The sequence below is a fragment of the Lactuca saligna genome, chromosome 4 (assembly GCF_052625555.1).
Source record: "Lactuca saligna cultivar CGN05327 chromosome 4, ASM5262555v1, whole genome shotgun sequence".
NCBI lineage: Eukaryota > Viridiplantae > Streptophyta > Magnoliopsida > Asterales > Asteraceae > Lactuca > Lactuca saligna.
Window position 1 is genome coordinate 304,695,913 of NC_136420.1, and position 25,212 is coordinate 304,721,124.

General features: G+C 39.2%; 2 protein-coding genes across 2 annotated transcripts; one reads left to right on the top strand and one right to left on the bottom strand.

Moving 5' to 3' along the window:
- The first annotated feature begins 2,598 nt into the window (after positions 1–2,598).
- On the top strand, positions 2,599–4,096 carry LOC145043918 (uncharacterized). Its single transcript, XM_078992691.1, has 3 exons — positions 2,599–3,189; positions 3,301–3,486; positions 3,676–4,096. Exons 1-3 carry the CDS (start codon positions 2,740–2,742, stop codon positions 3,958–3,960), a joined length of 921 nt encoding a protein of 306 aa, XP_078848817.1. The 5' UTR covers positions 2,599–2,739; the 3' UTR covers positions 3,961–4,096.
- A 1,804-nt stretch (positions 4,097–5,900) lies between these two features.
- LOC145040830 (uncharacterized) lies at positions 5,901–6,851 on the bottom strand. Its single transcript, XM_078988720.1, has one exon. The coding sequence runs from the start codon at positions 6,849–6,851 to the stop codon at positions 5,901–5,903; it is 951 nt and encodes a 316-aa protein (XP_078844846.1).
- Between the last annotated feature and the right edge of the window lie 18,361 nt (positions 6,852–25,212).

Consider the following 25,212-nt stretch of genomic DNA (forward strand, 5'->3'; position numbering starts at 1 on the left):
TGTTGATAAGATTAATGATGATGTTTAGCTGAAATTTTAATAAGATAAATTGAATGTGGTTAGTTTGGGATCTGAACACTTGAAAGAAAGTCTGGTCTAAACTATGGGATAGTCTAGGAAATAAAAGAAAAGGCGGCAATATGGTATTTTGGTTGTTAGTAGTGCTAATAAAAACTTCTATTGTAATGATACTTTGTTAGTGATCTGTAAAATGAAAGTGCAGTGTGGAAAATGGATATTTTTTTGAAGGGCATGGTGGTCTTTTATTAAAAAAAATGAAAGTTCAAAAGAAAAAGGAGGTTTGCGGTGAGATGTACAGTAAAGCAAAAGAGCTAAATGATTGGTTAAAATGATTTACTGTATTTGCTTATTTTAGCATCCTCCTTTTTATTAATAACATCATACTTCCAGTTTCTATTGTTAAGGCTGACAAAACTTACCATTTATAGCAAAAGAATTAAATATATAAATACAGTTTCTAACATTAAATGAACTTTCATTTTGGTGCTCCTGGTGTTCCTTCAACCCATCTCCTCAACCTATAATTTTCATAAGATGAAAAATAAGACTTTGAACACTAAAATTTTCATTCAAGAACACAAGCACTCAACTAAATTTGGCATCCAAGAACACAAGTACAATCTACATACTCAAATTTGGCATCCAAGAACACAAGTATAATCTACACTAAAATTAACCTTCTCCCGGTGCATTTATTTGTATATTATAGTGGACAGACTTTCTTTTCTTTCTTATATATAATTGTTTCTGAAATAAGAAGATAATAAAGAATAATCACAATTATTTGTAATATGTACATGAAAAAAAGGAATCACAAAATAAAATAACTTACAACCAAGTGCTTCAATCCAATCACAACCTTCCCACCCGAATTAATTACAGCCAACTACAAACTAACTCAAAACCCATAAACTTGTCAGAATCCTCTTTTCCTGATGAATAATTGGTGATTCTCTCTTTTAATTTTTATAGATATTGGATTTTGTAGGTAAGATTCATCTCTGATGAGTGTAAATTGAAATTAGATGAATTATAGATATGGAGTGAGAAGAAGGAAGGAAACCTGCTCATATGTCGCTGAAAATCTTTGCCTGTCAAATAAAATGTAACACATTTATAAAAGGAATTGGGTTTTTAAGCTTAATCAATACCTATCCAATGCCGAGAGATTCCGTTGTTGAAAATCACGAAGGAAATTCACTCTTGACGAAAAGTAGTTGGAGGTTTACGAATAAAGAGAGGGGAATGGTTAAAGAGAATTCAAATTAAGAAATACTGATTTGGTTACTGATTGATCGGCTTCTTGGTATTATGAAGGAAGAGAATTCAAATTTTGAAAGCCCTAAAATTACGATTTTTGAAACGTAACAATAGAAGAGGAACAAAAGTTTCTAAATGAGATTTTTGAAATAGGGCACACCCTGAATATTAGTGTAAACATTGAAAATAATATCAATCTTGCCTTTCTTTTCCTTCTTCCTCCAAATTCGAACCAAACATATTAACATATGATTCTAGGTTATCGTTTATCAACATCCAATGTTTCCAAATCCGATCCTGGTTATCAAAATTGTGGTTGTTGATATATCAGAATCAAAAACTAATTGTAAGAATCGTTTTATCAAGAAGGAAGTAGATAAACAAATCGTACCAAGGAAGTAGAAACAATGTTGTTGACATGACGATCTAACTGAAGAAAACAAACCACATCCTTCATTTTCTTCCTCAAGTATAGAATTCATTTTCTTCCTCAAGCCTAGAAATAGTAGACAATTATGCAAGAATCACAAATGTAAAAAGGAAATTAATCTTCCAAACACCCAAAACCAAAACCCATGGTTAAATCATGCAACAGAAGATGCGTTAGCGGAAGATGAGCTGTGATTTCTGGAGAAAAGTAGATGAGAACCGAAGGTTTATTTAAAAATTAAATAGTATCTAGTTTTCAAAATCAAAAATGTCAAAATTCCAAAATTAAATAGTATTTTAGTTTTAAAGAATAAACAGATGAGTAAACAACGTTTAGGGGTTTTAAAAGCTGAAGGGTAAATTAGGTATTTTATTTTGAAATTTTGATAGATGGAGAAGATGGCACGTAAGATAAATGGTTTGTTTTATTAGAGTAGAGGATTTTATATTTAATTATGATAATATTTCTTATAATTAATGTGTTTAACATTTAATTATGGTAATAATTGTGATTAATTAATATTTCTTATATGTGCTCTTAGGGTACATATTAGAAAATCGTTATCATTATTACATAAGATAGTTTATCAGTTGTTAAATATATTCACATATTACCATAAACGATCAAATATATAAAAAAAATTATATAAATATAAATAAATAGAAAAAAAAAAAAGAAAAAAACCTTGTTAAGTCATTTTACCCACGTGAACTAAACCCAACTTGCTACCGAATTTAATAGAAAAAAAGTTATAGTTACCTAAAATAATCTTAGGCCAATTATTGAAAGATAGTGTTTTTTCTTTAATATTAGTTGTGGTTTTACGTCTGGCTTTTTGTCCATATTAATAAATCTTTAAAATTCCAGCTTCACCCACAAGAGTTCCGCACTAAAACCCACCTCCATTATCATATGATTCTTCTTGTCCAAATCTAGAAAGAGAGAGCATCAAACCCTCAGTAAGGAAGATAAATCTATAGCTGCTTTTGTTCTTGGATCTCAGATCGAACATCGAAGTAGTTAAAAAAATGTCAATGCATGCAAAAACGGATTCGGAGGTCACCAGCCAGACAGCATCGTCTCCGACGAGGTCACCACGGCGGCCGGTGTATTTCGTTCAGAGTCCATCGCGTGACTCACACGACGGCGAGAAGACCACCAACTCCTTCCACTCCACACCTGTTTTAAGTCCTAACGGGTCGCCGGGCCGCCACTCCCGGAACTCATCCTCCACCCGGTTTTCCGGCTCCCTCCGACCTGGGTCGAGGAAAGTCAGCCATCAACTACAGCCTCGGAAAGGCGAAAAGGGATTTGATGCAATTGAAGAAGAAGGACTTGCTGATGATGATCACCGGAGTGGAATCCCTCGCCGGTGTTATTTTCTGGCGTTTGTTGTTGGATTTTTTGTTCTATTCTCGTTCTTTTCACTCGTTTTGTGGGCTGCTGCCAAACCTCAAAAACCCAGTATCACAATGAGGGTAAACATCGCATTCTTCTTTCTTCCATTAATTCATTGCTTAAATCTCAAATTGGTATGATTGATTTGTGCGAAATCGAATTGGGGATCTGAAATTTTGATCATTTTGTAGAGCATTTCGTTTGATCAATTTGTGGTCAATGCTGGAGCTGATGCATCTGGAGTCGCTACAGAAATGGTGACAATAAATACTACAATCAAATTCAATTTCCACAATCGGGGAACATTCTTTGGAGTTCATGTATCATCAACACCAGTCGATCTCGCATACACAGAGCTAACTCTAGCTTCAGGATCTGTAAGTCTCAAAATAATCCACCCAAATCTTCACTACTCGATCTCGTTTTCACATGGGTAGCATTGATTTTAGCTCGATTTCACATGATCATCACTAATTTGATCTAAACCCAAATGGGTATTGTTAATCTGAGTCCAATTTCACTTTGCTATCACTAATTTGATCTCAAATCAAATGGGTATTTTGCAGATCAAGAAGTTTTATCAATCAAGAAAGGGACAAAGACTGGTGAGTGTGAATTTACAGGGCCGCGGTGTGCCACTGTACGGCGGCGGTGTGAACTGGAGTAGCATGGACGGCAAACTGACGGCGCCGGTGCCGTTGAACCTGAATTTCACGGTGAAAGCGAAAGCTTATGTGCTCGGAAAATTGGTGAAACCGAAGTTCCATAGAAAGATTTCTTGTGCTGTTGTTTACAAACCCACAAAGGTCAATGTCCCAATTTCTCTCAAGAACTCATGCACAGTTGAGTGAACCCAAAAATGTTGGAAATGTACAAGTTATTAAAGCACAATCTTTATATTTTGGTAAATTACTAAATTATATTTTTATTTAAAGACTATAAAATTAAAGTAGAGAGGAAATGGGTTCGGGCAGATCTGGAGAATACGGGCAGCGGTTGACCGTGTCGGTGATGGTGTTGGTGTCGGTGGTGATCGGAAACTTTGAACTAATTTGTAATTGTTTATTTTATTTTTTGATTTTTAATATTATTTTTTTATAATTCTTTAATGGAATATATATGGCTTTAATGTTCCACGACTTTATGATTGTGTTATTATTTTTATGGGTAATTTCGTGGTACTTGCACCTTTAGGATCTTTAATGTCTGTTTACACTGAACGTGAATTGCATTCATATGTTCACGGTTTATTATCGCTTTTCATGAAAACCATAAATAAATCGAGTTTTGTAAAGTTTTTCTAACTCAAATTTGTTGAATTTAATAAAAAATTTCAATTTGAATCGTGACCAAGTTGTAATTTGATTTGAACTCGAGCCAAATTCAATGTAAGTTTGTCGTGACTCATTTGTAGTCGTATTACAAACTAGTAAAAGAAAGTTGGAAGTGGAAGACTCAAACAGAGATAATGGCGACCTTAATGAAAGCAAGAAGACAGTTAAAATTGGGAATGAAATTGTGTTTGACATCTCAATTGAAGATCCCATTCCTGTAGAAACCATGAGTGATCGCAGAGAGAATAACGTTTCCAATCAATTTGCAAACCCTAAACATTCCTGAGATCGGAGAGATCACAAGGTGTCATTGGTTCGAAGACTTGTTAGAACGCATAAGGTATCTTTCATCGGTATTCACGAGACTCAATTGGCACACTCGGATAGCATCAATGTGGAGAGTTGTTGGGGCTCAAGTCAATTCGATGCATATAGAGTTCATGCAACTGGTAGATCAGGGGATCTTCTTAACATCTGGGATCCTCTTGTTTTTACCTAAATGGAAGTTATTGAATCTTGAAATTGCCTGATTAATATAGGTATGTGACAACCCGAAATTTCCATTCGGTCAAACTTTAAAAGTCAATCACTTCGTAGCATAAGTCAATGTAATTATTTCTTATTTTTAAGAAATATAAAGTTCGTTTGATTATTTTAATATCATTTTTAAGCGAACGGGTGTAAGAAAGTGTCGTCTCGGGTTTTGATTTTTAAGAACCGCAAACATTTTGCGTAGTAGAAACACCTGACCAAACTTCTATGTTTGGGTCGAAAAATCATCCAAAAAGCCGTAAACTCATGCTTATACATGAGTTTACTCCCCATTTATCAAAAGAGTAAACTCCAAAAATATTCTCTCAAGTATCATCCAAGTTTTTATTCCAAATCTTCAAACTAGTAAGTGTTTGTAGCCTTTCAAGTTGGTATATCACTTAATCTAGTGATTGTACATCCTTTATTCCATTCATTTATGTGTTTTAATTAGTTTTTCCAAAACACCAAGAACACCAAGAACACACACTAGTGTTCTTGGACTTAAAGTTCATTTCAAGCTTCCCCAAATGTAAGTACTTCTATCCTAGAGTCATTTTAAGCTTGCTATACATGTTTATACCAAAGAAAAGTCCCAAGAACACCAAAATAAAGGTGTTCACGGGTTTGGGAGGTCCCAAAACCATAAACACCAAGTATAGGGCCAAAATGGTGTGTTAAGGTGCTTAGATGCTTCATTATGCCTTAAGGACTTGTCTAGATTCATCCTTGATGAGTTTATCACCAGGGGCGGAACACAAGCACTACAGCTTGGGGGGCCGGAATCAAAACTTCATAATTGAACTATATTATAACATATCAAAACTTCATAATTAAATTATATTAACAAGTTTTATTTGGTTCAAAATAATGACATATCAAAAGTCTAAACAATAAAACTAATATAAATATTGTTACATTGTTAATCAAAGTGGAACGCGACGATCTTTTGCATTTTTAAAGTCTTCTATAATTGTCTCTAAACTAATCTTTTCAGCAAGTTCTCTTTCGAAATGCAAAACCAATGAGTCATTTAAAAACTCGTCTTCCATTTTATTCCTTAACCTTGTTTTAATGAGGTTCATTGCTGAAAATAATCTCTCTGTTGTAGCAGTAGAAACTGGAAGAGTAAGTATGAGACTAGCTACTCTATAAATAAGATGAAAGTTCGCTATTCTTCTAGTCTTTATCAACCATTGACACAATTCTGACATAGATGTCAATAGTTTATAATCTGCATGTTGAACGACATCAATCTCATAATGTTGAAGTTGTATCTTCAAAACTACTTTCTCTTGTTCATTGAAATCTTCAGGATAAAACTTATCTACTAACTTAATTATATCACCACTTCGAAAAGGCTCATCAACACTTTTAGGATCTAAAGTTGTTGAGAGTCGAAGCAACTCCGTTGAGCTATCGTTGAATCGATGATTGAGTTCCATTATTTGACAATTAATTGCTTCGAAAAATATATCCACTCGGTAATGATGTTCAAGTGTATGATCACTACACTCGTTACGAGCTCGAGCCCCTCTACTAAAGTATGGAGAAGACATATCAGGGATATCAATGTTGCGTTCCTGACAAAATGACATAACAAGAGAGAGCAAACCATCCCATCTTTCATCTTTCATTTTTTGTAATAACAATTTGGTAGATGCAACTAGCCTCAATGCGTTACAAATATCTTGAGATTGTCTTTGTAAAGCTTGACAAAGTAAATCCGTTATCTCCATTATTTCTTTCTCGAGATGAAGAATAAAAATGAACTCAAATGTAGTAATAGCCTCATATGCTGAATCTGCATCGCCTTTGATTGAACCGGTGCCATCTTTAATAATTTTAAGTAAAACCTCACAAGTTGGACTAAACATTTTGATTAAGCTCGAAACTGATTTGAGGTGAGAACTCCATCTAGTATCACCAGCTCGTTGTAATGTACCAATTTGATTAAGACCTCTACCCGTCTCTAACTTGTAACACCGAAAATTTCAAACAAAATTTTCAATTTTTATAAAACATAATTCCATCGATATTCATAAAAACAACCATTTTAATTATCCAACAAAACAGTACAAAATCCCAAGATCATAATATCAAGCTCCGAACGTGTGTGTATACGGATCAAGCCGGCGCCTTCCCGCGGTCATCACTAGTACCTGAAACAAATAACATCAACACTGTAAGCACAAGGCTTAGTGAGTTCCCCAAAATACCACATATAACACATATTAGCCACTCTAGGCTATAACTCTATGGGTCCGTGCACCCAAACTCTGTGAACCCTCAGGTTCTAGCTCCGATAAACATGCACCACATAAATCACATAGAAATCATGCAGTACAACACACAACATACATAGCATACAAATACTCTATCACATAACTCTGGTTACCTACTCAAGGTAAAGTATAGTGAGAAGACTCACCTCGCGTATCTCGGTATCTCACAAATCCTGGAAATCCCTCGTGCTCGATCCTCCGAGCTCTAATCCTCCTATAACATTATATGCTTCTAATTAACACTTTATATCTCTAAGGTTGACTATCAAAAAGGAGTCAACACTGGTCAACGGTCAACGGTCAACTTTGACCGGACTCGGCGAGTACCAAGGCGACTCGGCGAGTCTGGGCGTATACACCAATTTCCCTGGAATCCTCCCTTGACACGTCGAGCATTCACTCAACTCGACGAGTTCCACCTGGCATGAGTTGTGGGGCCACCACGACTCAACTCGCCGAGTCTCAAAACAACTCGGCGAGTCCAGTTTGACTCAATCCACCGATCCATTCTGACTCCCCCTTGACTCACTGAGTCCACCCTCCCCAACTCGGCGAGGCCACTCACTGTGTGGTCGGGCAACATTCATGCTACTCGCCGAGTCTGTTCTTCGGACTCGGCGAGTCCGTGCCATGCACTGACTCAATCTTGCTCTAAAGGTCAGATCCAGTCCATTAATCCATAGATCCAGTCCCTCCAAGCTCATTTAGCACGTAAAGTTACAATCTTGATGCACATACAACCTCTATATGACCATATATGATGTTTTTGAATCATTTACTACAACACAAGGTCATGGACTCCATTGTCATACATAAAGCTTGATGAGTGAGACTCTCTGGACCTCTATGGGTCCAGATCCATAACCTCAACTCAAGGAGGGAACCAATGGGCACCAAATCATCCCATAAATGACCATCATAAGCCCTAAATTGCATAATGCTTCACCAAACAGAAAATAGTCCGAGATCATACCTCTAGAGTGATGATCTAAGCTCCAAATCCACGAAATAGCAACCTCCTTTGCTTCCTCTTGCCTAGAGTCTCCTTCTTCTTGCTAAATAACACACACAAGGTCAAGAAATGCTCCTTTCTCTTCACAAATCGTTCAAGAACACAAGGGTCTCTCACTGAGGGTTGGGTGAGCACAAATGACGGCCATAAGGCCCCTTAAATAGGCCTCAAACCCGGAAATTTAGGGTTTCATTACACAGCGCAGACTCGCCGAGTCCATATCCTGGACTCGCCGAGTCCAGGTGCGCTTCCTTGCCCAAATCCGCGTCCCTACTCGGCGAGTCTGAGCTCCAACTCGCCGAGTCCCCCTCACAATTCAACAAAATTAAATTTACAAGATACCTAGTAAAATCCGGATGTTACAACTCTCCCCTACTAGAACTAGACTTCGCCCTCGAAGTCTCGCTCTAAAACAGCTCCGGATGCTGCTCCCGCATCATACCCTCCGGCTCCCAGGTCATTTCTGATCCCCTCCGATGTTGCCACTGAACCAATACCAGAGGTACCTCCTTGTTCCTCAAAATCTTGATCTTCCGATCCCTAATAGCCACTGGTCTCTCAGCATAATTCAGGCTTGCATCCACCTGAATATCCTCTAATGGAACCACTGCCGACTCATCGGCTATACATTTCCTCAACTGCGATACATGAAAAGTGTTGTGAATCTGCCCCAACTCTGCTGGTAACTCCAGCCGATAGGCTACCCGGCCTACCCTTGCAATCACACGAAACGGACCTATAAACTGGGGTCCCAATTTGCCCCTCTTCCTGAACCGGATCACTCCTTTCCAAGGAGAAACCTTCAGGAGAACGAAGTCGCCGACCTGAAATTCCAGCTCGGACCGGCGCCTATCCGCATAACTCTTTTGTCGGCTCTGAGCGGTCAATAACCTCTGTCTGACCAGCTGTATCTGCTCTGTCGTCTGATTCACGATCTCTGTACTACGCATTACCCTTTGCCCAACCTCTCCCCAACATATGGGAGTCCGACACCTCCTACCATACAACAACTCAAAGGGCGGCATACCAATGCTCAAATGATGGCTGTTATTGTAGGAAAACTCTGCCAAGGGCAAATACGTGTCCCAACTACCCCCAAAGTCCAATACACATGCTCGAAGCATGTCCTCAAGTGTCTGAATCGTCCGCTCACTCTGGCCGTCGGTCTGGGGGTGGTATGCGGTACTAAAATGCAACTTAGTACCCAACTCCTCATGAAATTTCTTCCAGAAACGGGAAGTGAAACGCACATCACGATCTGAAACAATCGAGATCAGCACTCCATGCCGAGATACAACCTCTCTCACATAAATCTCCGCCAACTTCTCCGCCGAAGAACTCTCACTGATGGCAAGAAAGTGAGCGCTCTTTGTCAACCTATCCACAATCACCCAAATTGCATAGACTCCTCTGGCAGTCCTCGGCAATTTGGTGATGAAATCCATAGTGATCTGTTCCCATTTCCACTCGGGAACCTCCAATGGCTGCAACTTGCCATGCGGTCTCTGGTGTTCGGCCTTTACCCTTCGACAGGTCAAACACCTCTCGACAAACCATGCGACATCCCTCTTCATACAAGGCCACCAATACTCCTTTCTTAAGTCCAAATACATCTTCGTAGCCCCGGGATGGATCGAGAATTTCGATCTATGAGCCTCCTCCATCAATGTAGTACGCGTACCGCCCACAAACGGTACCCAGATCCGACCCTGATACGTCATAAGCCCTCGACTATCCGATACAAACTCAGAAACCAACCCAACGACCCGCTCTCTCTTCTGCATCTCCGGACGCACAGCCTCGGCTTGTGCCCCACGAATGGCGTCCAGAACTGGAGCTATCAGGGTCAACGTCAAACATACATTTCGCAGTGGAGTACTCTCTGCCCTGCGACTCAACGCGTCGGCTACCACATTAGCCTTGCCCGGGTGGTACAAGATCTCGCAATCATAATCCTTGACCACATCTAACCACCTCCTTTGCCGCATATTAAGGTTAGGCTGATCCATCAAGTACTTCAAGCTCTTATGGTCCGTGTAAATCGTACAACGAACCCCATACAAGTAGTGCCGCCAAATCTTGAGGGCGAACACCACTGCCCCCAACTCCAAATCATGTGTGGGGTACCTCGTCTCGTGAGGCTTCAACTGCCTCGATGCATATGCTATCACATGTCCCTTTTGCATCAGCACCGCTCCCAGTCCTAAAATCGATGCATCACAGAATACCACAAAACCTTCCATCCCTTCCGGAAGAGCTAATACCAGAGCTTCACACAACCTCTGGCGAAGCGTCTCAAAGGAGGCCTGCTGCTCGGGACCCCATAAAAATGTAACACCCTTCCGGGTCAATCTGGTGAGCGGAACCGAAATCTTGGAGAAATCCTTAATAAACCTCCGATAATACCCTGCCAACCCAAGGAAACTCCGGATCTCAGAAGGTGACCTTGGCACCTCCCACCTCATCACTGCGTCAACCTTGGCCGGATCGACCAATATCCCCTTCTGGTTAATGAGATGTCCCAGAAACTGGACCTCCCGCAACCAGAAATCGCACTTGGAAAACTTTGCATAAAGTTTCTCCGATCTCAAAACTCCAAGAACCTCCCTCAAATGCTCCTCGTGCTGCTCTCTAGATCTCGAATACACCAGAATATCATCGATGAACACAATCACCGACCGATCCAACATCGGCCGACATACCCTGTTCATGAGGTCCATAAACACAGCCGGGGCATTGGTGAGCCCAAAAGGCATCACCACAAACTCATAATGCCCATAACGCGTCATGAATGCTGTCTTCTGGACGTCCTCGTCCCGCACCCTCACCTGATGATAGCCCGACCTCAAATCAATCTTGGAGAACCAAGATGCTCCCTGTAACTGATCGAATAAATCGTCGATCCTCGGCAACGGGTAACGGTTCTTGACCATCAGCTTATTCAATTCCCGGTAATCAATACACATGTGATGCGAGCCATCTTTCTTCTTCACAAACAGGATGGGTGCTCCCCACAGCGAGCTACTCGGCCGAATAAACCCCTTCCCCAGCAGCTCCTGAAGCTGCGAGGATAACTCTTGCATCTCTGGAGGCGCAAGGCGATACGGCACCTTAGCGATAGGCGCGGCTCCCGGAACCAAATCGATACCAAACTCCACTTGCCTCACGGGAGGCACACCTGGTAACTCTTCGGGAAAGACATCTGGAAACTCACGCACCACCGGAACTTCATCCACCGAACTCGATCTCTCGGAGATCACTCGCGTATCCATCACATACGCCACAAAACCCTTACAGCCCTGCTGTAAACACTGCCTCGCCCTAGCCGCCGAACAAAAGGCTGATCCAGAACGTGTACCCTCACCGTAAATCGAAAGAACTCCCCCACTAGGATCTCGTATAGTCACCAGCTGACGCTCGCAATCGATAACCGCGCCGAATCGGCTCAACCAGTCCATGCCCACTATAACACAGACATCACCCATCGCAATAGGAATCAGGTCGATCGGGAACTCAACCCCAAAAATCTCCAATACACATCCCCGGAGGACCTCCGTGGCACAAATCACTATGTCGGCGGCTATGGAAACTTGCAGGGGCCGACTCAGTGCCCCACGACTAACACTGATATGCTGACTAAATGTCAAAGATACAAAAGATCGACTCGCACCTGAGTCAAATAACACTAAAGCAGGTACAAAATTCACAAGGAAGGTACCTATGCATAGCATGATATAAGCATAATATCTCAACACCATAAATAATAATAAAAAGGAAGCGTACCAGCCACAACGTCGGGTGCAGTGCGGACCTCTTCCGCAGTCAGCTGAAAGGCTCTCCCCCGAGCCCTCGGTGCCGTGGTCTTCACAGGCTGACTCTCTGTAGCAGTAGCTCTGATGGCGGCGGGAGCAGACCCCTGAGATGCTCCGCGCAGCAGCGGACACTCTGCCTTCCGGTGTCCGGTCTGGTTGCAGTGGAAGCACACTGCAAATCCCTTGGGGCAATCCTTGGCCATATGCCCCTCCTTGCCACATTTGTAGCAAGATCCTGCTCGACAGAATCCATCGTGACCCTTGCCGCACTTTCCACAAGTGCGGCCCTTCTGGCTCCCGGGTCTGGGATCAGCGGGCTTGGCCCGCTTGGCTGCCGGCTGGGACTGTGCCGGCCACCGATCCCTCCCTAGAGACTCCGCCTCCTCCCTGGCCTGAGTCTCAAGCTCAATCTCCCTCTTCTGAGCATTTGCCTGAAGCTCGGCAAATGTCCGATACGAGGAGTTCGCAGCGAACTCCCGAATATCCCGTCTCAGAATGCTCAGGTAATGGCTCATACGTGCCTGCTCGGTGGACACGTGCTCAGGGCAGAACATCGCCCTCTCATGAAACATCCTCGTAATCGCTGTAACTGACTCGGTACCTTGCTTGAGGGTCAGAAACTCCTGTGTCAGACGCTCCCTCTCCACCTGAGGAACGTACTCATCTCGGAACATGGTAGTGAACCTCTCCTAGGTCACTGCCGAAAGCTCAGTCGGTGTGAAGTGTGCCGTCACAAACTTCCACCAGTCATTCGCTCCCAAGCGAAGCTGGTTCAGCGCGAACCGAACCTTCAAATGCTCAGGGGACGAGCAAGTGAAGAAGCATCCCTCCATATCAGATATCCACCTCATAGCTGCCATCGGATCCTACGTACCATCAAACTCTGGTGGCTTGGTGTTGCTGAACTCCCTAAACAATGTCGCATCACCTCCCTGGGGTCTTGCCGCAGCAATCGTTGCGGTAGCCGCTGCAACCGCAGCCTCAGAAAGAGCGGCATAGCGCTCGTCAAATGTCTCAATCAACGCTGTCTTAATAGACCCGAACATCTCTGGTATCTCAGCTCTGATGACCGCAGCCACCTCCTCATGAATGATCTGTCGAATCTCCTCATCACTAGCTCCGACATCCTCTGGCATATGACGTGTCCTCACCATGATCAACATCTGAAATACAACATGCAATAATTAGACTTCACTCGAACACTCTTACATTCGACAATCCACCCCTCCTAGATCCTTGGCATCCCAAGATTCTTATTTGGACTGTGTACCGCACCGGTGCTTTCAGTAGTACAGGCCCAATACTACTGTCCGCACCGTCTCAGTACACACCCCAAATCTTCCTCTTCGGATCCCAATCCCCAAGTACTCTATTATACTTAAATCACTTTAAAATAGATCTCACACAAAGCCCTAGCTGCTACCTAATTACTCTCAGCATCTCATAGCAGCTCACCCCTCCCTAGGCTAAGGCATCACAAAACAGGCCACTCTAGTCCTATTAGCAATACCTAACCTACTCTATCATGCAAACACATCACATTAATAATAATTATCACATAGTGTAAAGGTATTTTGGGAATTCACCGTTCGGGCGCTGGCTGATCGTACACACGTTTCTTCCTGGAAAATCTTTTACTCTTAGAAAATTTTGGTTTTATTTTGAAATATCTCTTCAATTCCTCAGTTTGAGTTCAAATACCCCCGAAGGTGTACCCGAATCCCTCAAACCAAGGCTCTGATACCAATTTGTAACACCGAAAATTTCAAACAAAATTTTCAATTTTTATAAAACATAATTCCATCGATATTCATAAAAACAACCATTTTAATTATCCAACAAAACAGTACAAAATCCCAAGATCATAATATCAAGCTCCGAACGTGTGTGTATACGGATCAAGCCGGTGCCTTCCCGCGGTCATCACTAGTACCTGAAACAAATAACATCAACACTGTAAGCACAAGGCTTAGTGAGTTCCCCAAAATACCACATATAACACATATTAGCCACTCTAGGCTATAACTCTGTGGGTCCGTGCACCCAAACTCTGTGAACCCTCAGGTTCTAGCTCCGATAAACATGCACCACATAAATCACATAGAAATCATGCAGTACAACACACAACATACATAGCATACAAATACTCTATCACATAACTCTGGTTACCTACTCAAGGTAAAATATAGTGAGAAGACTCACCTCGCGTATCTCGGTATCTCACAAATCCTGGAAATCCCTCGTGTTCGATCCTCCGAGCTCTAATCCTCCTATAACATTATATGCTTCTAATTAACACTTTATATCTCTAAGGTTGACTATCAAAAAGGAGTCAACACTGGTCAACTCTGGTCAACGGTCAACGGTCAACTCTGACCGGACTCGGCGAGTACCAAGGCGACTCGGCGAGTCTGGGCGTATACACCAATTTCCCTGGAATCCTCCCTTGACACGTCGACCATTCACTCAACTCGACGAGTTCCACCTGGCATGAGTTGTGGGGCCACCACGACTCAACTCGCCGAGTCTCAAAACAACTCGGCGAGTCCAGTTTGACTCAATCCACCGATCCATTCTGACTCCCCCTTGACTCACTGAGTCCACCCTCCCCAACTCGGCGAGGCCACTCACTGTGTGGTCGGGCAACATTCATGCTACTCGCCGAGTCTGTTCTTCGGACTCGGCGAGTCCGTGCCATGCACTGACTCAATCTTGCTCTAAAGGTCAGATCCAGTCCATTAATCCATAGATCCAGTCCCTCCAAGCTCATTTAGCACGTAAAGTTACAATCTTGATGCACATACAACCTCTATATGACCATATATGATGTTTTTGACTCATTTACTACAACACAAGGTCATGGACTCCATTGTCATACATAAAGCTTGATGAGTGAGACTCTCTGGACCTCTATGGGTCCAGATCCATAACCTCAACTCAAGGAGGGAACCAATGGGCACCAAATCATCCCATAAATGACCATCATAAGCCCTAAATTGCATAATGCTTCACCAAACAGAAAATAGTCCGAGATCATACCTCTAGAGTGATGATCTAAGCTCCAAATCCACGAAATAGCAACCTCCTTTGCTTCCTCTTGCCTAGAGTCTCCTTCTTCTTGCTAAATAACACACACAAGGTCAAGAAATGCTCCTTTCTCTTCACAAATCGTTCAAGAACACAAGGGTCTCTCACTGAGGGTTGGGTGAGCACAAATGACGGCCATAAGGCCCCTTAAATAGGCCTCAAACCCGGAAATTTAGGGTTTCATTACACAGCGCAGACTCGCCGAGTCCATATCCTGGACTCACCGAGTCCAGGTGCGCTTCCTTGCCCAAATCCGCGTCCCTACTCGGCGAGTCTGAGCTCCATCTCGTTCAAGTGTGTTAAGATCTATTTCATTAATTTCAAGATGAGGTTTTTTGAAACGGCTATCAGTATTAGGAACATTGGGTGTGGGGGCATCTTCATCCAAAACGATCTCCGGTGGCTTTTCGGAATCTTGATCAGAACTTTGGTATTTTCTTTTAAAAAACCCATCAATAGTTGATTGTTTTTTCATGTTGATATCCACTACAACAAACAAATGGTTTTTTTTTATTTTAAAAAGATAATATAAAATGTTTATGATATAAATTAGTTTCATATCAAAACAACAAATATATATATATATATATATATATATATATATATATATATATATATATATATATATATATATATTAGTCCAACGATTTACAATTCTTAGAAATTTATATGCAAATAAATCAACATTTATTTAATGAATAATAAACTAATACATATAATAAGACAATAATAAATAATATAAAATAATATATACATAGTACGTATATATTAACTCAATTTGTATATCTAATATAGTGATTCAATATATGTATGTCAGAGTGTAGTCAATTCAAAATGCACAACTTTTAATTTTTTAATAAAGTATTGTCTATTTGCCTTAGCCCTTAGGCCCTAGTATGTAGACTATGATATATTCATATATATAATCGATGATTAATAGATGTATAAAGAAAAAGAAGGAAACTCATGTACCTGGTAAGGTGAGAACGAAGACAACGGAGAGTGAATAAGGTGCAGGCTCCGACGACGATGGAGTCGGAGTTCAGGCCAGGCTTCAGCGAGACGACGACTAGCAAAGAGGAGAGAGAGCATACAATACGAACGGACTGAACAATCCGGCGACCGGAAAAGAGTACAAGACAGCAGTGGTTCTAACGGGCGGCGATGTTCTTCCGGTGAGTTCGAGAAATCGTATTATGGCGGCCGGAATAAACTTTGGATCGTAGGTTTAAACTTTTCAGTTTTCTTAAACCCAAACTTGGGTTAAATTGTTATAATTTGGATTAGATCGTTGGGTTTTTATAGATACTATGTTTTCTCATTTTATAGAATCCTAAATAAATAAGGTTAGCTTTGATTTGTTTGTGATCTTCCGATAATTTTGATACCGTTTATTCCTTCATGTGTATTCATTTGATCTTGAAAACGGGGGGGGGGGGGGGGGGGCAAAGATGTCATTCCAGTATACTTTTTTTTCAACTATAATATCTGATTATGTATATAAGACATTAGAAGGCCTAAAATCGGGGAGGCCATGGCCTCCCCCAGCCCCTAAGACGGTCCGCCACTGTTTATCACCCAAAATTCACCAAAACCTTCCATTTTCATGTGTTTACGGTTTAGGGATGTCCTTAAAACCGTAAACACCTCAAATGTGGTGTAAATGTCCCAAAAATGGCCCATAGTTGTGTTGGGTTATGAGCATTCTAACACTCCTAAGTGTACATGCAACCCTATATACCTTGGATCTATTTTTTTCTCTATTATACATGCAAATATGAACATCCAAGGTATTATCCTAATCTAGCATACAAAACTATCAATATAACAAGATAGAATACATACCTCTTTGATGTAGAATGTCTTCATGAAGCTTGAGTGCCTAGTGACCCAAGTGTGACACCTCAAATGGTTCACACAACACCAAATACACTTGGAATAACTTGAGAGAATTCTACACTTCATGAAAATCGGCTAGCCTTTTCTTACTCTCACTAGTGACCGATTTTGATCAAGAATAAGATGTTTATATAGTGTTACAATTAGGGTAAACCCTAATTGTCATGACTTTCCATTTCCTTGGATCCATGGGTTCAAATACACCATGGAGCATCCATGGACCATCCTATGGGTTTTAGCCCAACTTGATTATCCATGGAGCATTAGCCCACTATACAAGTATGGATGATTTACACAATCAACCCATATATTTAATTAGTCTTCTTTTGATCACTTAATTAATCCTAGATTAATTCTTGATCAATACTAATTAAATAATATCATTATTCTTATTATTAATATACTGGAACTTATAATATATTAATAACCATAAGTGTCTTATTTCTTTCATTATAGTCTATCCAAGTGCATGATGCCATGCAACCCAAATGGACCACGCCGGGTCGGGTCAAGTCTTACCAATTATAGTTATGAACTTAGACATTAATCCAACAGTCTCCCACTTGGATAAGTCTAAAACTATTATTGCGTATGACTTCAGGAACCAACTGGCAATCGTAGCTCTCAAAAGCTTCTGTCGAACTTTGACCTTGTAGATGAACTCTGACCTTTGTCAATGACTTGTCCATTAGATAAGGGATCATATTAGATATCATATGGACTGAGACATGGATAATAATCATTCTCTTTGTCCATTTGTTGTTTCCCGATTTCCGATTTATGACGACTGGCTAATTGAACAAATCAAATCAGTCCTGGCCCGGCCGAGCACTTCCATTTGTCATCATCAAATCATCGAGGAGCCCACAGATATCGCTTTTATCCCGAAGGTAAAAGGAATGGATAAACTTCGACTCATATGGCTTGTTCTACTACTTGTTGAATCATACACAAAGGCACGTTTTATAGCACCGAGTTACCAAATGCAGTTTCATGCAATCAATGTACAACCAACTCATAGTAACAACTCATATCTCTAGGTTTGAAGAATATAAGATATTATCGTCTCATGATCACTCGTGATAAAATCCATGAAGTGATTCCAATGAGCACGGGTTGAATCCAATACTCAGAACTTATGAGCACTCATGAGTGTTGTAGCCATTTGTCCAACACCTTAGACCTCTACAAGCCAACCCATGACAGTCTTAATTCATATCTACTTCCAACATATGACCGACTGTGGATGGTTTGAATAACTTAGTCATTCCGGAAGAATAACCTAGTTTATTCGGGAAGTCAAAACATGCAAAGTGAAACACAATAATAATTGAATCCAATATGGTATCAAACCTATGAACATAAATAAAACACCTTTTATTTATCACCATATGATTACACATTATTCATTGTATACTGTTTGAGCTATCAACTTTATTCTTGAATTTAAAACAATAGTTGTCCCATGCTCCAAGCATGTACACTATGTTTTCTAAACACTAGTCATGCCACACACCAAGTATGCATACTATGTTTGTCTATGATCTTTACTTTGTGAACTAGATCAATTGAACATAACTTCAATGATTCTCTTTTCAAACTCCCAAATCCTTACTGTAAATGCAAGAATTCCAAATTCATGCCATTTACTAAAATCTGTTAGATTTTAAACTTATTTGCATTGATCCTCTTGTAATGATTATGCACAAAGTCATAAAGTCTTGACAAAAACCATTACAGAGCATTCCAAAGGAGATCGGCTCCTTGGAAACATCCTTCTTGCATTAAGTTTCCTTAATCTTACACAGATTGAAAAATTCTAACTTTGAAACATTTCCAGATTCCATTTTGACTATCACTTCTGAACAAGAGTTGCCTCCTTACAGATTATGTCAATATGGTCCTTCCAGAATTATCACTATACTTCCAATTTTCCTTGAGCAACCAATATTTGGTAAACCTTAGATTGTCCTCGTCAATTGTTTAATCCTTTTAGTCATATCCAGTTCTAAACCTTTTCCTTTCTTAACGCCCCAGGCATTTGGAAAATTTTAGAAAGGATGAATATATCACATGTAATTGATCCTATATCCGAAGCATATGGGACACGATTCATGATGTCTCACATAAAGACTAAACCAATCTTTTGCTATAATATTTCCATTTCTATTTGCCAAGTTCTCATAATTCAGATTATGAAAAGGGATGCCGTAATCATAATCGAATTTAAAAACGCAAATAATGGACCCATATACAGAATTTCCTTATGTTGAGCCATTCCAACATGAAATTCATATATATCCTTGACTAAATGATTAAAACCTCTTCATCTAAGCTTATAGATTTGAGATGAAGTATAATTTCCTCTCCCTTAATTATAGCAAAAAAACTTTTTCCCAATTGAAGCCTTTTGTTTTCTATAATTAACATTGCTAACTTGCAATCTTTATCATAATTATCATGCTCCCACTAACATGATGATTATTAGCATAACACTTATGCTCCCACTAGCTTTGACATGTACTCAGAAATCAGCTGGACTTCTAGAAATCAATACTTTATTGACTTTCTTACCAAAGTTCAGATTTCAGATACTGGATTGTTTTGATAGAACTTTATCAAAATCATACACCTTCTTTTAAATAGCACACTTGTGTGCCTAAACAATTATGAAGAGGGATGCCGTAATCATAATGGTTAGACCTTTTTGCCACTTCTCACAAGTCCAGGTTAGTGTACCGGTAAACCACACACGCTCCACTAACGACTTTGAGAATGCAAATATCACAATTGCTATCTAGCTAAAATCTACTTAGTGAAAGTGTTTCCTCACCATCATTTTCATGAATCGGAGAGAAACCTTATGACACTTAGATTTAATGGTGTATGTGTTCTTATCCATGTGAATTGTCAAAACCATAGTCACAAGACAAGGATAACGACAAATCCAAACTCATATGGACTGAACTCAATCTTAATTTCTTGCCACCTGGCAGCTCAAGGGCCTACCATTGCTTCCAAGTTGTTGTGCAACCAATTGAGAACTCTAAGAACTCATATGCAAAGCCAACTTTGATTGGAATGGGCACAGAATATGTCAACATGATAGGCTATAAACCTTAAGTCGTGTGCTAGTGAAGAACTTCAGGTTTTATTCTTGATTAGTTCTTGAGACTTTCAAGACCTTTAAGACTCCCACTGTCCTCTTGACATATAAGACTCCCTTGTCAAACATCCAAGAGATAGTGCAGATTCTAATTAAGACAAACACTTCACACAATTGGCCTAAGTTGGTCTTTGTTTTATCCAAAACATCACAACTTACCAACTTCAAATGAACAAGAGTAGGACACTTTTACTCTTACATTTGACCCGTGTTTTAAACCTTCTTAAAGACATGTCACTCAAATTACAATCTTGGAGTATGACTCTAAGACTTGTACTGGAACGAAGTATGACTCATCTTCTTGATTTAACTATTTCAACAATTCAAGATCCCTTCTTCTTAGTCATAATAATGCACTAATTCTTCCTTAGAGAACTAATTTTGATATGGTTTCTTAATCATTAAGATGATCACAAAACTGATACTAAAGTACTCTCCCATCTTTTCAGATTTGAGAAACTTTTATCCTTCTGCCTAATTTGATTCTTCTTATCCGCTCTGCCATACATTGAAACCTTTTCCAATGTCTCAGAGTTACACTTAAGCTTGTAAGTATAATCATATTTACTGAGCTTTAGTAAACTATGACGAATAGCCTTATATCTCTTGTGGTGGACTTAATCAGTGCACATGACTATGTACTCGATCCCTTAGTCCATTACTTGACTCACACATCCATGTGAACAAGTAATTAGTCTTATTTTTTCCAATACTTGAAAGTTCTCATTCATCATGCTATACAACTTGCATGATTCCAAGTCCCGGTCCAATTGAGACTTTCGATGATGAGAATCTTTCCTTATTTGGTAAATTTAGATATTACCACAAATGAAGGAATCAATTTCATATTTCCACTCTTGCTATTAATGGAATCATATAAGCAACAATTTTTCCTCAAATGCCATTGTAAGGATATTTTAAAATAACTAAAATCAAAAATTTTCTTTTATTTTAAAACTATGCGAAAAAACTTATCCTTACAATCCATATGAAAACTTGTTGTTATCTATTCCTAAGAAATATCTCATAACTCCTAAGAAGTAGCTCAAGAATCCGATTTCCAAACTACGCGATAGAAATCCATATATGCGATCAGATTCAGCATATTCTTTCTTTGAGTTCCTTTACTTTTCTTTGATTCTTAAAACATCAACATGTGACCCAGTCACATCATGTAATAAGAATCTCAGAATAGAAACTTAGCAGAGTTAGATAGTGGACTTTACCTGAAGTAGAGTCAAACTTATTGACTTTAACATCCTTAGGTAAAATTTGGCAACTTCGCAACCAATGCCCCTTCCTTTGGCAATATAAACATATGGACCCTTTTGATAATGGTACACGAGACTATCACAGACTTAGCTTTTTCTCTTTACCATTTGGTCAACCGAGTTGACTATGGCCGATCCCTTTCCACTGGGAAGAGAGAGCTTTACTAGATATCCAATGTCATCATTGTCAATGTCCATAAAGTTTTAGGAAGTTGATCTTAGCAAATAGATAAGATCATTAAGGGTCTTGTCATAGTCTGTTTCATAGGTGTTCCAAAAGAACTCACTATGTGACTTAGAAAGTAGTTGAACCACCAACTTTCTCAAGACTTTGACACCCAACTCTCCCAGCTTGTCAATGTGTGACTACATCTCCAAGATATGATCACACCTAGACCTTGCCTTGCCAATAGGGCTTGAGTGACCTTAAACTTTTCAAGAACTTGTGGGTTAGGGAGAATAATTGGAAGAGGAGAAAGAAGTATGATATCCATAAGACATCATCTTCATTAGGAAAGCTTGTTTCAAGAGATTTGGGAAGATCATAAATGTCTAGACCAGACATGTTTTGGGAGATATTCAAGATAGTTGATTTATAGTCCTTAATATGACACCCAATATGAAATATTAAGGCTAGGACCCAACAAACTATTTTATAACTTAGAAGAGGTATGCCGTAATCCAAGCTATAAAACAATTTGAAGGTAGGTGAATGACGATTCACCAATTTCCACCAAGATAAACGAAATGTATTGTTAGGTTTTAATTGGTTTTGAAACTCCTAGATCTTTTGAGATTCATTGAACTGTTCAATGGCATGTTTCAATCTCAAGTGTTCCCTTCAGGTTTTGTGATTGGGATGCCGAGGATCACAAAACAAGGTGTGAAGTAACCATGCAAATGTACTGGGTACCCTTAATATTTACCCCTTAATCGATGTGCCGGTTAACCACACACGCTCCATCGATACTATGATAAATATTAAGTCACCCTTTACCTACCTTGTTAAGTCCAAGTTAGTGTGCCGGTTAACCACAAACGCTCCACTAACGACTTAGACAAAGTGTAAAGTGTAATTTCATGGATTAGCACCTTATTCACATTTTCCTAAGTAACTAAGATTGGGAATTATTAAGAGTTTAGTTACTTAGTATTTATCATTAATACTTTTAATGAAGGGAGAATTATAGTCCTGTCAAAGCCGTTCGGCTAACGACCCTCCACCAGTCAAGCAAGCGGTGGGTGAGAGTGGACACCCATTAAGCTGCCATTTTATAGGGAACAACCTTATACCCACCTTATAGACCGGCTTCGTGAATGAGGCGTACTAGCGGTAAGACCGACTTTACTCTTATACATATATATATATATATATATATATATATATATATATATATATATATTATTAACTTATAATATTATAAAGTATAAGAGTTGAATTTTAACTTTCAAAATTCTAAGGGCTAACTTGGAATTAAAGTATTCATATGAGAAAACTTTACAAATTCCAAAACTTGAGGGCAAATTTTGAAACTATTCAAAACTAATTAATTCCATAACTTATGTATTTAAAGTAGTTTTAATCCAAAAACTCTTCAAGTTCCATAACTTGAGGACAAATTATGGAAGACTTTAAACTAATAAAGAATTAACTTTTCTTTATTTTATAACTTATGGAATTAATTAAGGTTACATTATTTTATTTATTTATTTAATGAAAAGACTCTTGGTCCTCCATAACTTGAGGACAAATTATGGAGTCATAACTCCAATTAATTAGAACTAGACTCTTCATTTTTGTAACCTTTGCCAACTTTTATGAGTTTTATGAAACTTAAATGTGACTTTTCATATAACTTGAGGACAAGTTACAAAAACACATTTTAGAATCAACTCTTAGATTAATTTGGATTGAAAACAACTTTTTCACTCAACTTCTTTATTAATCTAAGCAACTCATAAGAACAAGATAATTCAAATCAACTTTTTCATGTAATTAGTCTAAACTTTAAACTAATACAAAACATGAATCTATTGACAATTATCTTTGAAATTGGATTAGCATGAACATTACCACATCAAAAAACAAGTTTATAAGTTCAAAAACATCTTAGGGTAATGTTCCTAGTCCAATTCCAGCCAAAAAGGTCGAATTTATGCTGTCTAGGGGTCCAACTCGTCGAGTGCACTAACCAACTCGACGAGTTGGATGCTTTTTGCCTTGGACTCGTTGAGTCCCTTCATGGACTCGGCGAGTCTTCTGGGTAGACAACAACAAAACTCGATTTTTCAGCTTCTATTGCAAGTATAACAAGAAAACAAGCCTAGGCTCTGATACCACTGTTGGGTTATGAGCATTCTAACACTCCTAAGTGTACATGCAACCCTAAATACCTTGGATCTATGTTTTCTCTATTATACATGCAAATATGAACATCCAAGGTATTATCCTAATCTAGCATACAAAACTATCAATATAACAAGATAGAATACATACCTCTTTGATGTAGAATGTCTTCATGAAGCTTGAGTGCCTAGTGCCCCAAGTGTGACACCTCAAATGGTTCACACAACACCAAATACACTTGGAATAACTTGAGAGAATTCTACACTTCATGAAAATCGGCTAGCCCTTTCTTACTCTCACTTGTGGCCGATTTTGATCAAGAATAAGATGTTTATATAGTGTTACAATTAGGGTAAACCCTAATTGTCATGACTTTCCATTTCCTTGGATCCATGGGTTCAAATACACCATGGAGCATCCATGGACCATCCTATTGGTTTTAGCCCAACTTGATTATCCATGGAGCATTAGTCCACTATACAAGTATGGATGATTTACACAATCAACCCATATATTTAATTAGTCTTCTTTTGATCACTTAATTAATCCTAGATTAATTCTTGATCAATACTAATTAAATAATATCATTATTCTTATTATTAATATACTAGAACTTATAATATATTAATAACCATAAGTGTCTTATTTCTCTCATTATAGTCTATCCAAGTGCATGATGCCATGCAACCCAAATGGACCATGCCGGGTCGGGTCAAGTCTTACCAATTATAGTTATGGACTTAGACATTAATCCAACAAGTTGTTCCTTATGGCTAAATCTATCCTAGACTAGTGCCATGGTTGAGCTAAGGACTTGAAAACCCCAAATACCATAAACTTTGGAGTTTAAGGTAGTAAACTCATGAGTTTAAGGTAGTAAACTCATGAGAAATGTTCCTTAGACTTTAAAATCCATTTAGGAGTGTTTTGATGCCACACAACACTTCCTAAGGCTAATTTGTGAAGTAGGAATGCTTGGAATAGCCTAGAAGACTTCAAATCACCAAATGGTCAAAAGATTTGGAGTTTATGGCCGTAAACTCAAGAGTTTATGACCGTAAACTCAAGGGGTGTTGATCCTTAGGGAGTAAACTCATTTTAAGAGTTACCCTTGAACCCCAAACACACTAGCCTTTCCCTACATCACTTAGATGCAACCCTTGAGACTTTTTAACACTTGTATAAAGTGTTTAACATGTCCTAGAGTGTTTTAACTTTGTTTATTAGTTGTTTAAAGACTAATTGAGTATATACATATATATCCTTATATGTTATTAGGATCTTTGTGCGTGTCTAAGTCTTCACTTGACACCAAGCACTTAGCCGACACTTCTTTCCGATCCACTTACCACAGGTGAG